The 13,484-nt window shown below is 49.3% G+C and overlaps 1 protein-coding gene across 1 annotated transcript in view; it reads left to right on the top strand.

The window, feature by feature from the left end:
- The first annotated feature begins 208 nt into the window (after positions 1-208).
- The window catches only part of LOC140388258 (interleukin-1 receptor-associated kinase-like 2), a 133,262-nt gene continuing 119,986 nt past the window's right edge, over positions 209-13,484 (top strand). Inside the window, exon 1 of the mRNA XM_072472115.1 lies at positions 209-466. Within this exon, the coding sequence (XP_072328216.1) occupies positions 367-466 (100 nt within the window). The 5' untranslated portion in view covers positions 209-366. The remainder of the gene's footprint in view (positions 467-13,484) is intronic.

Here is a 13,484-nt window from a genome sequence, read left to right as displayed (position 1 = left end):
CAGTTCGAGCTGTTAACACCAAACACCAGCATTCCCCAAACAACAGCACTGTCACAAATGTCAGCGATTCATTTCACGGGCGGGGAAGAGTACCTAGGGAGGAATTCCAGTCACTTTCCATGGCTGTGTTACAGCCAGTCAATCCCCCCCCCCCCCCCCCCCCTCCCACCACACACACCCACACACCAACTCAACTTCTCCATTTCCGATGTGAGTGACGCAAAGCAGAGAGAGAGAACATTCCCCCGGAATCCCGCCACTTCACCCTGACTGAACAAGCTTCGTACCTTCGGTCCTCTGCCAAAGGAAGGCCAGCTCGGTTTCGGCTAGCAGGGTGGCAGATCCGATCAACACAAACCCCAAAAGATGACTTCCCAGAACTTTGTCTACGACATCCCCGCCAACATTATGGAAGAGTTTAATTTGGTGATGGACACTTTAGCTCCGGGGCTGTGGCATCGGTTTGGTGAGTAGGCTGCTGCTACTTTGGAGGGGTCACTTTTCTCCCTCAAACATGTTATGAGATGAGTTTGTGTGTATTGACCGTCAGGGACTTTTGACCCTCTGTGTCCAGGGACTGAGACCCTCAGCTGGGCCAGGGCTGGGATCAGCTGCCGGGGTGACATTCAGTTTAAAGAGGTTGTGGTTCTGGCATTTTCACTGTTCGGGTTCTGGTTTTAGTTTGGGATTTATCATGCGGTAGTTGCACGCATTCTTTCCTGGGAACCGTGGACCTTTCACCAGGAGGCAAATGAGTAAACGCCAGGGTGATTGATGTTTCTGACATTGCATCTTGTCTTGTTGGACTCATAGGCAAATAAGAACTTTGTCCGTCCGCCCCCAATGAGCTCATTCCGTCCCCGGGATTTGTGTCTTTTTCTGACATGCTAATTTCCTTTTTCTTTGATTTGTTGCACGCTCAGAGCTTCCACTCCCCACACTATTTCTGTGCTGGGTGAAAAGACAGGAAATCTCCCAGTCACGGCTGACCTTTCAGTCGCCTATGTGCGAGCCTGCGTCCGCGACAATAACCACCTGCATTGATATAGCGCCCCTCACAGAGTAAACCGTCCCGAAGGCTTCGCGGGAGCGTCTCCGGGCGGAAAAGATAACGGACGAAGTGTAAAAAGAGGTGTGGAGGCAGGTGACTAAAATTCTTGGTTAAAGGAGTAGGTTTTCAAAGAGGGCCTTAAAGGGGGAAACGCTTGGCAGAGAGTGGGAGGGGGTGATGGAGCCCCAAGGGGGGGGGGGGGGGTGATGGAGCCCCAGAACCTTGAGCCCCAGAACCTTGAGCCTGAGACAGCTGAAAGTCATAGCAGCCAGTGACAGGTTATACCTCACTTTTCCTTAGTCATTCTTGGCAGATGGCATTCAGTAAGTTCAATATTTATTGTCCATCTCTAATTGCCCCTGACAAGGTGGTGGTGTGCATTTCACGTGAACCTCCAACCCGCAGAGTCTCTGCAAATTCTGTACTCTTCCAGGTTCCTTAAAACACATATTTTTGACCAAACCTTCAGTCGCCAATGCTATTATCTCCTTACGTGGCTCCATGTCAGACATTGTATCCGACAATGCTCCTGCCAATTTTGGGATGTTTTGTTGCTTTAAAGGGTGCTATGATATTTACAGGTTGTTGTTCTTCCAGCATTCGGAAGACAATACCCTCCCCGCCCGCTCTCCCAGATAGTCAGTGATGTATGTTTTCAACAGCAGCACTGCCCGGAACATCAATGTCCACGGTTGCAACCAGACAACCATCAAATCTAAGAACTCAGGCAGGGTTTGGGCTGTTTGTTGGTGTTAATTACATTGCAACTCGGGGGCAGTGTTAAGGTGTGCGCGCACACATCTAGTACCTGAAATGTTGAACCAACAATATAAAAGAATGAATGAACTGCAGGTATCAGCTCTCATTGATTTCAATGCAATTCCACTATTAAGTAACCACACGTGAAACATTAATTAAAAGCATTGAAGGTCCAGATGCTGTGGTAGGATGTGAATTAAGCCGTTGGTTCAAAATCCTGGAATTCGCTCTCTTACAGCACTGTGGGTGTACCTACACCACATGGACTGCAACAGTTCAAGAAGGCAGCTCACCACCTTCAGAAGTGCACCTAGGGATGGGCAACAAATGTTGGCCTAGCCAGTGACGCCCACATCCTGTAAATTAATTTTTAAAGTCTTAGATCTCTTCACAATCTTGGTGTCACATTTGAGCCCAAAATGAGCTTCCGGTCTCATATTTATGGCATCACTAAGATCACCTATTTCAATTGCTTGATTTCTCCCCTGCCTCAGCTTATCTGCTGCTGTAACCCTCATTTTTTAAATTCATTTACGGGATGCTGGTATCGCTGGCTAGGGGTTGATGGTTAGATCCTCTACTGTAGGAGACGGTCATTGTCTGGCATTTGTGTTGTGCAAACGTACCTTGCCATTTGTCAGCCCAAGCTTGGATATTGTCCGGGTCTTGCTGCATTTGGATATGAACTGCTTCATTATCTGAGGAGTCGCGAATGGTGCTGAACATTGTACAGTCATCCGCAAACATCCCCACTTCTGACCTTATGATGGAGGGAAGGTCATTGATGAAGCAACTGAAGATGGTTGGGCCTACGGCACTACCCTGATTATGTCCTGGAACTGAGAGGATTGACCTCCAACCCACCACAACCATCTTCCTTTGTGCCAGGTATGACTCCAACCAGCAGAGAGTTTCCCCCCTGATTCCCATTAACTCCAGGTTAGCTCGGGCTCCTTGATGCCATACTTGGTCAAATGTTGCCTTGATGTCAAGGGCAGTTACTCTCAGCTCACATCTGGCATTCAGCTCTTTTATCCATGTTTGAACCAAGGCTGTAATGAGGCAGCTCTCACAACTTTGGCACAAGCTCCCCAGATGTTAGTAAGAGGACTTTGCAGGGCCAACAGGGCTGTGTTTGCCGTTGTTGTTTCTGGTGCCCAGATCGATGCCTAGGTCGATGCCGAGTGGTCCGTCCGATTTTGTTCCTTTTTTGTGTTTCATAGCGGTTGAATACAGATGAGTGGCTAACTCGGCCATTTCAGAAGGCATTTAAAAGTCAACCATATTGCTGCAGATTTGGAGTCACAAGTAGGCCAGACCAAATAAGGATGGCAGTTTTTCCTTCCCTAAAGGGCATTCGTGAACCAGGTGTTTTTTTACCAGATGGTCATCTTTTAATTCCAGATATTTTATTGAGTTTAAATTCCACCATTTGCCATGGTGGGATTTGAACCCTTGGTCTCAGAATTACTACAGCGACAATACCACTACACTACCGCCTCCCCTTCATTAACTTAAGACTCGACTATTGCAACACACTCCTAGCTGGTCTCCCACATTCTATTCTCTGTAAACTTGTGGTCACCCAAAACTCTCCTGACCATCCGTGCCTTGACTCGCAGTACGTCCTGTTCCACTGGCACCCATGTGCTTGCTGGCCTGCATTGGTTGCCAGTCAAGCAAAATCTCAATTTTAAAATTCTCGGGCGAAATTCTCCAGAAACGGCGCGAAGTCCGCCGACTGGAGCCCAAAACGGCGCAAATCAGACGGGCATCGCGCCACCCCAAAGGTGCGGGGGGTCGGAGAATTTCGTCCCTCATCTTTGTTTCCAATTCCCTCCATGGCCTTGCCTATTTCAGCCTCACAACCTGTAACATCTGCACTCCTCCCCTTCTGGCCTGTTGTGCATTCCTGACCTTAATTACTCCACCATTGGTGGCTACGCCTTCAGTTGCTTAGGCTCCAAGCTCTGGAATTCCCTCTCTAGACCTCTCTGCCTTTCCATTTCCCTGTCCCCCTTTAACACACCTCATAAAATTCATCTTTATGATCAAGGTTTTGGTCATCTAACCAAACAATTCCTTATGTGGTTCAGTGTCATACTTTGTTTTAGAATATAAAGCACCGTGAAATGTTTCATTATATTAAAGACGCTAGTTGTTGTGGTGCAATTCATGGGCGTGGTTATTTTGCATATTTGTTTCATTTTTTTTGCCAACAAAGCCAGTCACTGTAAACAGCAGAAGACCCCCCCCCCCCCCCCACACGCATGAGGGGTATCACACAGTTGATCATAATCTTCCCTCGGAGTCAGAAATCTTAGTATTACGAGCTGTGCTGGCACTTCTGGGACTCCTCCCTTGCTTTATCTCACTTTGGTTATCTTTCTGCTCTTGTTCCTGCACACATTTGGGCCCCAAGAAAAACGACATCAGAATGAAAGAATTTCTTCTGTGAAATTGAAAGTATTTTTTAAAGATGTGCCAAATTAATCCAGATTACTACCTAATTAGCTCTTTGGATACGCACAAAAAAAAACCTCATTGTGGCAGAGATTGACTCATATCAGATTGGCCACATGAGCAATATTTTTGAGATGCCACTCTGAAGAACGGATTTACTGCCAGTATTATCAAAACCTGAAGTTATCTATTTACAGTAACAGTACCTTCAAATGTAACTGCACTGCAGAAAGCACCTATCTACCCTTGTGTATTTAGAAACAAAGGAATTGGGCATTTTCACTCACTTGGACCGTTGCACACAAATTTCTGTTCCCTTTTCTCTCTTATTTTCACCTCTTGCCTCAAAGTCTAGGGGTGGGAGGAATAATCAGGCAGGGTAACTGATCCTGTTCACTCTCCTGTGTCATCACCTGGTAAGAGCCTATGAGTGAACATTTTAGTGAAAGAACCGTTTGAAATATGGGCACTCACTACCTTAACTTGTATATGGATAAGAAACCATGGAGTGTAAGCTTTCTGACATGATGGGGAGTGGCAAACGTCAAATTTCTTTGTACTAATTGGGAGTCAGTTCTCCTGTTGCTGAAGTTGTGGTGAGCTAAGCTGGGACAATGGAGGGGGTCAAAATTGAAAGAACAAAGAGGAATGGAACACAGAAATTAAAGTGATGACTCTCAGGGTAATTAGAATCTTACCTATTTAGGTTACTGTGTATGAATAAAATCTCTGTTAAAAGCAGGATATTGAGGGAAGGCACAAAGAAGATTTACAAGGATGATACCAGAGATTATTATTGTGCCGAGAAAATTATTCACTCAGAAAATAGACTGTGGAACTTCTAGCACCTTTCCTGTCTGAGGGTGCAACATCACGGGTAGTTTATTCTTTTCTCTTAAAAATGAAAGTTTGTCAACCATCTTTCCAAGAGTATGCCCCCTTTAAAACAAACATTAATTGTGGTACCATATTCAGGAAGGTTTTGCTGTCAGTGCACCAGAACGTCAGTGGGCGAATCCTATTGCTTGTTGCATGCATTTACAAAACCTCGGGAGAGTCCTACATTAAGATGGGGTAGTGATTCACAAGAAAATAGAAAACTTGCATTTATATAATTCCTTTCAAAACTACTGACTGTCTCTTTACAGTCAATGAAGCATTTTTGAAGTGTACTCACTGTTGTGATGCCAGAACCACAGCAGCAAATTCCGACAAACAGTAATCTGAGGGGCGGCATGTTGCACAGTGGATAGCACTGGGACTGCAGCGCTGAGGACCCGGGTTCGAATCCCGGCTCTGGGTCACTGTCCGTGTGGAGTTTGCACATTCTCCCCATGTCTGCGTGGATTTCACCCCCACAACCCAAAGATGTTCAGGTTAGGTGGATTGGCCATGATAAATTGCCCCTTAATTGAAAAAAAATAGTAATTGGGTATTCTAAATTTATAAAATTAGAAAAAACAGCAATCTGATAAGGACAGAATATTCTGTTATTGATGGTAAGGACTGAGGATAAATATTGGCTAGGACACTGGTGGTAACTCCATGGCGCTCCTTCGGAATTGTTGCGTAGGATCTTTCATGTCCACCTGAAAGGGCAGATGGGGCCTCGGCTGAACGCTTCACCTGGAAAATGGCACACTCAACAGTGCAGCACTCCCTCTGTACTACACTTGGAGTACCAGATCGAGTTTTGTACTTGGGTCCTGGGGTCGGCCTCAGACCCAGAACCTTCTGACTCAGAGACCAGTGTGCTACCAACTGAGCAACAACTGACACACTATTCAATTTTGCTTTGTACCGTTCAAAATATGGGCACTCACTACCTTAACTTGTATATGGATAAGAACGGCCAAGCCACAAATCTACTGATAGAGGAAGTGTTGTTGGTTAATATTTTTGGCCTCTGCTTCACAAACGTCACTTTCGGTTGTGATTGCATTGATGTGGAAATTAATCAGCTTAAGGCTGTGGAAAGAAAAACCCCTTATGATAGATTGAATAATTTGGGAATTCATTTTAGAATTTGAGTGAGGTTGCCCAACTTCAGTGGAAATTGATCTGATGACTTGAGTATTTTATGACTGGTTTTGATATATTGAATACTGTTCTGTTAGACAGCAGGAGGAATTTATTACTCTTTGAAGCACTACTATTTATTACACAGATCAACCATTAAGATACAGTTATGCAAAAGCTCTATCTCCAAAAAATTAAATAGCCCAATTGTGGTAACTTGAGACCACAAAGTAGGTAGACGAATGCATCGTTTAAAAGAAAGAACTTCTTTATATAAATAATGGAGTTTAACAGTAACTCAGCAGAACTGTAGAAAGTCATGCAACAGGAGCACGTAAAACAGGCCTTGCTTACAGCTCACCCTCATGCAGATTGAAAAGCCCGCACATGCTCAGAACTCTCAACAAATGCCAGTGAAATAGTTACGTAGGAGAAAAGCTTATAAGATCACTCAATACTCAAAATAATACTGTAACACCAATCAGAAATCTGGTGAAACCACATGTACCGTAGACAGCTCCACCAGCTCGTGGTCATTTGCCAATCAGGAGGTCAATTTCCAAATTATTCAAAGCTGCATATTTTAAAGCTACGTACGAGCTGACTCTAGGCCCAATTTTAACTCCGTAAATGTAATAATAATCTTTATTGTCACAAGTAGGCTTACATTAACACTGCAATTAAGTTACTGTGAAAAGCCACTAGTCACCACATCCCGGCGCCTGTTCGGGTACAGAGAGGGAGAATTCAGAATATCCAAATTACCTAACAGTACGGGCGCAATTCTCCCATCGGGAGTCTTGGGCGAAATTCTCCTACCCGCCCCGCCACATTTCTGCGCCGACCGGCCGGCGGGAGTCTCCGTAACACCGGCCGGTCAATGGGGTTTCCCATTGTGGGGCAGCCCCACGCCGTCGGGAAACCCCCGGGCACCGGCAAAACGGAGACTCCCGCCGGCGGAGAATGACACCCCTTAAGTGCCGACGCCAGAGTGAAAACCGAAGTGAGTGAGCGCCGCGTAAATGACACAGCGTAATTGACGCGGCCAGCGCCGCGTAAATGACGTCAGCCGCGTGTGCAAGAAGGTGTCGGATGGATCTTGCGGGGCGGCAGAGGAAAGGAGGTCCTCCTTCAGAGAGGCCGGCCTGCCGATCAGTGGGCACCGATCGCGGGCCAGACCCCATTTGAGGCCCCCCCCCCCGGTGCAGGAAGCCCCCTCCTCCTCGCACAGGCCGCCCCCCCAACGTTCCCGCACTGTTCCCGCTGGCAGCGACCAGGTGTGGACGGCGCCGGCGGGAACCCGTCGTGTTGGGCAGGCCGCTCGGCTCATCCGGGCCGGAGAATCGCCCGATTCTCCAAGCGGCCAGCCGTGATTCTCGCCGCACCGGTTTGGGGGGGTTGGGAGAATCACGTGCGGGTGTCGGGGCGACGTGGCGGGACACGCGCAGCGCCCCGGCGATTCTCCCACCCGGCGTGGGGGGGGGGGAAGAATTCCGCCCCACTTCTTTCGGGACTTGTGGGAGGAAACTACAGCAACCGGAGGAAACCCACGCAGACACAGGGAGAATGTGTAGACTCCGCACAGACAGTGACCCAAGTCGGGAATCAAACCTGGGACCCTGGCGCTGTGAAGCAACAGTGCTAACCACTGTGCCACCGTGTTCTGTTCGAGTTATATGATTTTTCCACCAAGTCCAAACAACATGGGACATGTTATGGAGACTGAATCTTTTTCAGTTCCTGTGATGTTGTACAAATCCAAGCACACCAAGTTCTCATTTTTAAAATATTTAATTCAAGAAAAAAATGCAGACAGCGGTTAATACATTTCATGCCACGCATCTATCTACAAGTGTCTGCAAATGCCAGACTAACCCACCAAACGAGAGCAAAAAAGCAGAACTAGACTGTATACTTTGGGTCCGCTCTAACTCCTATTTCTTCTTAAACTGGCTTGATAGGATTTCCCACAAGAAAACTGCTCTACGAACCAACATCTTGATTCTAAATTCCACTTACACAATGTAAAACTGGCCAATCAATAAACTTTGATCAAAGTCAGTTGCTCTCATCAATTTATTTGTGATCGGGGTGAAATTTAACCCACGCCCAGCAGCAGGAATGAGACAGAGGCCTTTAAAATGGAGCATTCAGCCTTACTGTCCTGTTTCCGAGAGGGTCATCACTTTAGTTTTGTGGCTGAGGCAACAAAAGCAAATCAAAGTCCAATTGCTTCATTGGGACCCTGACTAGATTTCAACTTGTACCTGAGCAGGGAAGTACTGTGTTTTTTCTTCAAGGCTGAGGCAGATTGGCAGATCCTAGGAGGACAAAAGACATTCCAATTAAGCAAGTAAATTCAATTTCAGACACACCACTTCTCCTGGTGTCTGTTGTGATGCAATCATTCACACATTGTAGTGTATTTGGGTTTCTAAAAGGCATTTGATTAAGGTGCCAGATAAAAGATTACTACATAAGATAATGAATGGCTCGTGGTGTTGGGAGTAATATATTAGCATGGATAACAAAGAAGACCATACAAACAAACGAACCAAGAACGGGAGTAGGCCATTCAGCCCCTCGAGCCTGCTCCGCCTTTTAATAAGATCATGGCTCATCTGATTGTAACCTCAAATCTGCATCCCGCCTACACCGCCCAATAATGTTTCACTTCCTTGCTTACCAAGTATCTATCCACCTCTGCCTTAAAAATATTCAAAGACTCTGATTACACTGCTTTTTGAGAAAGAGTTCCAAAGACTCACAGCCCTCTGAGAAAAAAATTCCCCTCATTTGTTTAAGATGGGTGACCCATTATTTTTAAACAGAGAGTCAGGATAAATAGGTACTTTTCTGGTTGGTAAACTGTAACTCGTGGAGTGCCACAGGGTCCAGCGCTGGGACTGCAACTATTTAAATCTATATTAATGACTTGGATTGGTCCGACTGTATTGTAGCCACATTTGCTATTGATGCAAAGATAAGTAAGAAAATGAGTTGTGAGAAGTCTGCAAAGATATTTAGATAGGCTGTTACATAATTTGGACATTCTGAATTTTCCCTCTGTGTACCCGAACAGGCGCCGGAATGTGGCGACTAGGGGCTTTTCACAGGAACTTCATTGCAGTATGAATTTAAGCCTATTTGTGACAATCAAGGTTATTATTATTATAAATTGAGGGAGATTGCTGAGGTAGAGAGGGAATGTGGGTGCCCTTGTACACGAATCACAAAGTTAGCATGCAGGTATAGCAAATAATTAGGAAGACATGCAAGGGAGATGTAGAATGGAAGTAGGATAGTCTTGCTACAAATGTACAGGACATTGGTGCGACCGCACCTTGAGCATCGTGTACAATTTTAGTCTCCTTACTCGAGGGATATACTTGCATTGGAGGCAGTTCAGAGAAGGCTCATGAGGCTGATTCCTGAGATGAAAGGTTGAATAGGTTGGGCCTATTTGAATTTAGGAGAATGAGAGGAAAATTCTTGAAACAAAGCAGATTCTGAGGGGGCTTGACAGGGTAAATGGTGAGAGGATGTTTCTCCAGGTGAAGGAATCTAGAACTAATGATCATAGTTGCAAAATAGATGGTCTCCCATTTAAGACTAAGGTGAGGTGGAATTTTCTCTCTGAGGTTCGTTATTCTTTGGAATTCTCCATCAGGGAGAGAGCAGTGGAGGCTGGGTGATTGAACATATTCCAGCTGAGCTAGAGAAATGTTTGTTCTACAGGGAGTCAAGGCCACATTCATACAGCCATAATCCAATTGAATGGCGGAGCATGCTTGAGTGGCCAAAAGGCCTACTCCTACTCCTATTTCTTATGTTCTGACAGCTTCATGTTTTTGTTAATGATCTTTGTGCTAATATGCCACGTGTCAGTGGGCCAATCCAGAATATGTGGCATCCTTCAGCGAATCCGTGATTGTGAAGATCTGTGCATAGTTAAAGATCAACAATAAATGGTTATTTTTTAAATATAGAAGTCTCAAGATCTCGTAATTAAGACATAGAACCATAGAATCCCTAAAATGCCGAATGAGAGCATTCAGCCCATCGAGTCTGCACCAACCCTCTGAAGGAGCACCCTACCTAGGCCCACTCATCCCCGATCTCCATAACCCCACCTAACCTACTCCTCTTTGGACACTATGGGGCAACATCTCATGGCCAATCCACCTAATCTTCACATCTTTGGACTGTGGGAGGAAACCAGAGCACCCGGAGGAAACCCACGCAGACACTGGGAGAAAATGCAAACCGTTCACAGTCACCGAAGACCGTAATCGATCCCGAGTCCCTGGCATTGTGAGGCAGCAGTGCTAACCACTGTTCCACCATGTCACATCAAACAAACTCATAAAGCAACATGGTGATCAGTGGTAATATAAAAGGTGACATTTAAACAATAAACCGAGAACAGAATCCCAAGATATGAAAGTTGAAGCCTGACTAGAGAGATGTGCACCCAAACCGACCGATGTGCTTGTTAGGTGTTTTGGACATTCTGAATTCTCCCTCAGTGAGTGGAGTTTCAATGCAGGACCCTGAGAGATAAAGAACCTGGTCAGGTCACAAGAGGGTGAGCAAAAATAAAGCTGTATTTGCATTGTAGAATACATGGCAGTTCCAGTGGCTCAACAGATTGCAGAAGCTGGAAGAGAGCTGCAGAGGGGGGCATAAAAAGGCAGGCAGAGCAGAGGAAAAACTGCAGAGTAAAGAGAGAAATCTTCAGAGCACAATAAAAAAGGAAAGAGTCTGCTGAGTTTCAGAAAAAGGGAACCATTTTCAGCGAGGTACCTGGTTTATTGTACAGAGAAACAAATTGCTGCTGTTTTAAAAGTTCCTGTAGAGTTTGAGTTAAAATAAAAGAGGAAAAAACTGCTGCAGCAAAATTACCCACGTTTGCTTGTCAATCCTGAAAAAGCATGGGAAACAGAGAAAACCAACAGTGACAATACAGCCTGAGTACTAAAATGGCTACTGCACCGATAGCCTTAAAAGAGCAACAACATTTGAAACAGTAATTACAAAAAAAAAATTCATGGACAGAAAAATGAGGGGCAGGATTCTCCGTTTCTGAGACTAAGGGCGTCATTCTCCAACCCCCCGCCGGGTCGGAGAATGGCCGTTGGCCGCCGTGAATCCCGCCCCCGCCCCCGCCGAAGTCTCCAAAGGGAGAAAAGTCGGCGGGGCGTTAATGGCGCCGCTGCCGCGGAGAATGTCACGGGTCTGCGCAAGGCAGCCGATTTTCGGCCTGCCGATATTCTCCCTTCCGGATGGGCCGAAGTCCCGTCGACGTGATGACCGTTCACGTCGACGTCAATCAAACCTCCTTTTCATCGGCGTGACCCGGTGCTCCAGGCTCACGCCGACCAGCGAGGAGGTGAGTGACGGCCTGGGGGGTTGGCTCTGGGCAGGAAATGGCGTGGCCGCAGACTGATTGCGTGAGGAGAGGTGTGTCTCGGCTTGTGTGTGTGTGCGGCGGGGGGGGGGGGGGGGGTGGTTAGAGTAGGCTGGGCTCCGGGGGAGTGCCGGAAGGGGGTCCGTGCCGGGGTGGAGGTTGGGGGTTGTGGAGGGGGTCCGTGCCGGGGTGGAGGTTGGGGGTGGGGTCCGTGCTGGGGTGGAGGTTGGGGGTTGGGGAGGGGGTCCGTGCCGGGGTGGAGGTTGGGGGGGGGTCTGTGCTGGGGTGGAGGTTGGGGGTTGGGGAGGGGGTCCGTGCCGGGGTGGAGGTTGGGGGGGGGTCCGTGCTGGGGTGGAGGTTGGGGAGGGGGTCCGTGCCGGGGTGGAGGTTGGGGGGGGTCCGTGCAGGGGTGGAGGTTGGGGAGGGGGTCCGTGCCGGGGTGGAGGTTGGGGGGGGGGGTCCGTGCCGGGGTGGAGGTTGGGGGGGGGTCCGTGCTGGGGTGGAGGTTGGGGGTTGGGGAGGGGGTCCGTGCCGGGGTGGAGGTTGGGGGGGGGGGTCCGTGCTGGGGTGGAGGTTGGGGAGGGGGTCCGTGCCGGGGTGGAGGTTGGGGGGGGGGTCCGTGCTGGGGTGGAGGTTGAGGGTTGGGGAGGGGGTCCGTGCCGGGGTGGAGGATGGGGAGCGGGTCCGTGCCGGGGTGGAGGTTGGGGGGGGGGTCCGTGCTGGGGTGGAGGTTGGGGAGGGGGTCCGTGCCGGGGTGGAGGTTGGGGGGGGGGGGTTCCGTGCTGGGGTGGAGGTTGGGGAGGGGGTCCGTGCCGGGGTGGAGGTTGGGGAGGGGGTCCGTGCCGGGGTGGAGGTTGGGGGGGGGGTCCGTGCTGGGGTGGAGGTTGGGGAGGGGGTCCGTGCCGGGGTGGGTGATGGGAGGGCAAATGAGTTGGTCCACCTGGCCAGGTGCCAGCCTCCAACAGTTGGACCCATGCGGTCCATGCCACCTGGCTGGGGGGAGGAGGGGATATGGGCAATGATGACATGTCGTCGTTCCCCTCCCCCCCACCAGGCCGTCATGTTTTCAGACCATCCAGCGATGTTGGCCGCCGTGGTGGCAGCCGCTCATGTCTATGTTGCCCTGGATGAGGAGGAGGAGGAGGAGGAGCGTGCCAGAGAGGCGGCGCAGGCTGCCGCAGAGGGGCAGGCGGCAGCCGCCCAGGCTGGAGGGACACCTGACCGACAGGACGAGGAGGGGGAGGAGGACGTCGCGGCCCCACGGCAACGGAGGCACCCGAGGGCGCCCCGTGTGTACCGGCCCCGGCAGTCATACCAGGACCTCACGGACCGGGAATGCAGGAGGAGACTCCGGATGAGCTGGGAAACCATGGCACACATCTGCTACCTGCTGGCACACCTGTCACCGCGTGGCACTGGCGGGGGACACCCTCTCCCCGTGTCCGTCAAGGTTACGGTGGCCCTGAACTTTTATGCAACGGGGTCATTCCAGGCACCGAGTGGGGACCTGTCCGGCATATCGCAGACATCGGTGCATCGGTGCATCCGGGCAGTGTCAGATGCCCTTTATGCCATGGCGCACCACTACATCCGCTTCCCCGTGGACCGGGCCAGCCAAGATGCCCGGGCCGTGGGCTTCTCTGCCGTTGCCGGGTTCCCCATGGTCCAGGGCGCGATCGATGGGATGCACGTCGCCGTGCGGCCACCTGCAGAGAACAGGGCCGTGTTCACTAATAGGAAGGGGACCTATTCAATGAACGTACAGGTGGTCTGCGACCACCG

The sequence above is a fragment of the Scyliorhinus torazame genome, chromosome 13, assembly GCF_047496885.1.
Source record: "Scyliorhinus torazame isolate Kashiwa2021f chromosome 13, sScyTor2.1, whole genome shotgun sequence".
NCBI classification, from domain to species: Eukaryota; Metazoa; Chordata; class Chondrichthyes; order Carcharhiniformes; family Scyliorhinidae; genus Scyliorhinus; species Scyliorhinus torazame.
Note: the sequence above shows the minus strand (reverse complement) of the source record. Positions and strands in the feature narration are given on the sequence as shown.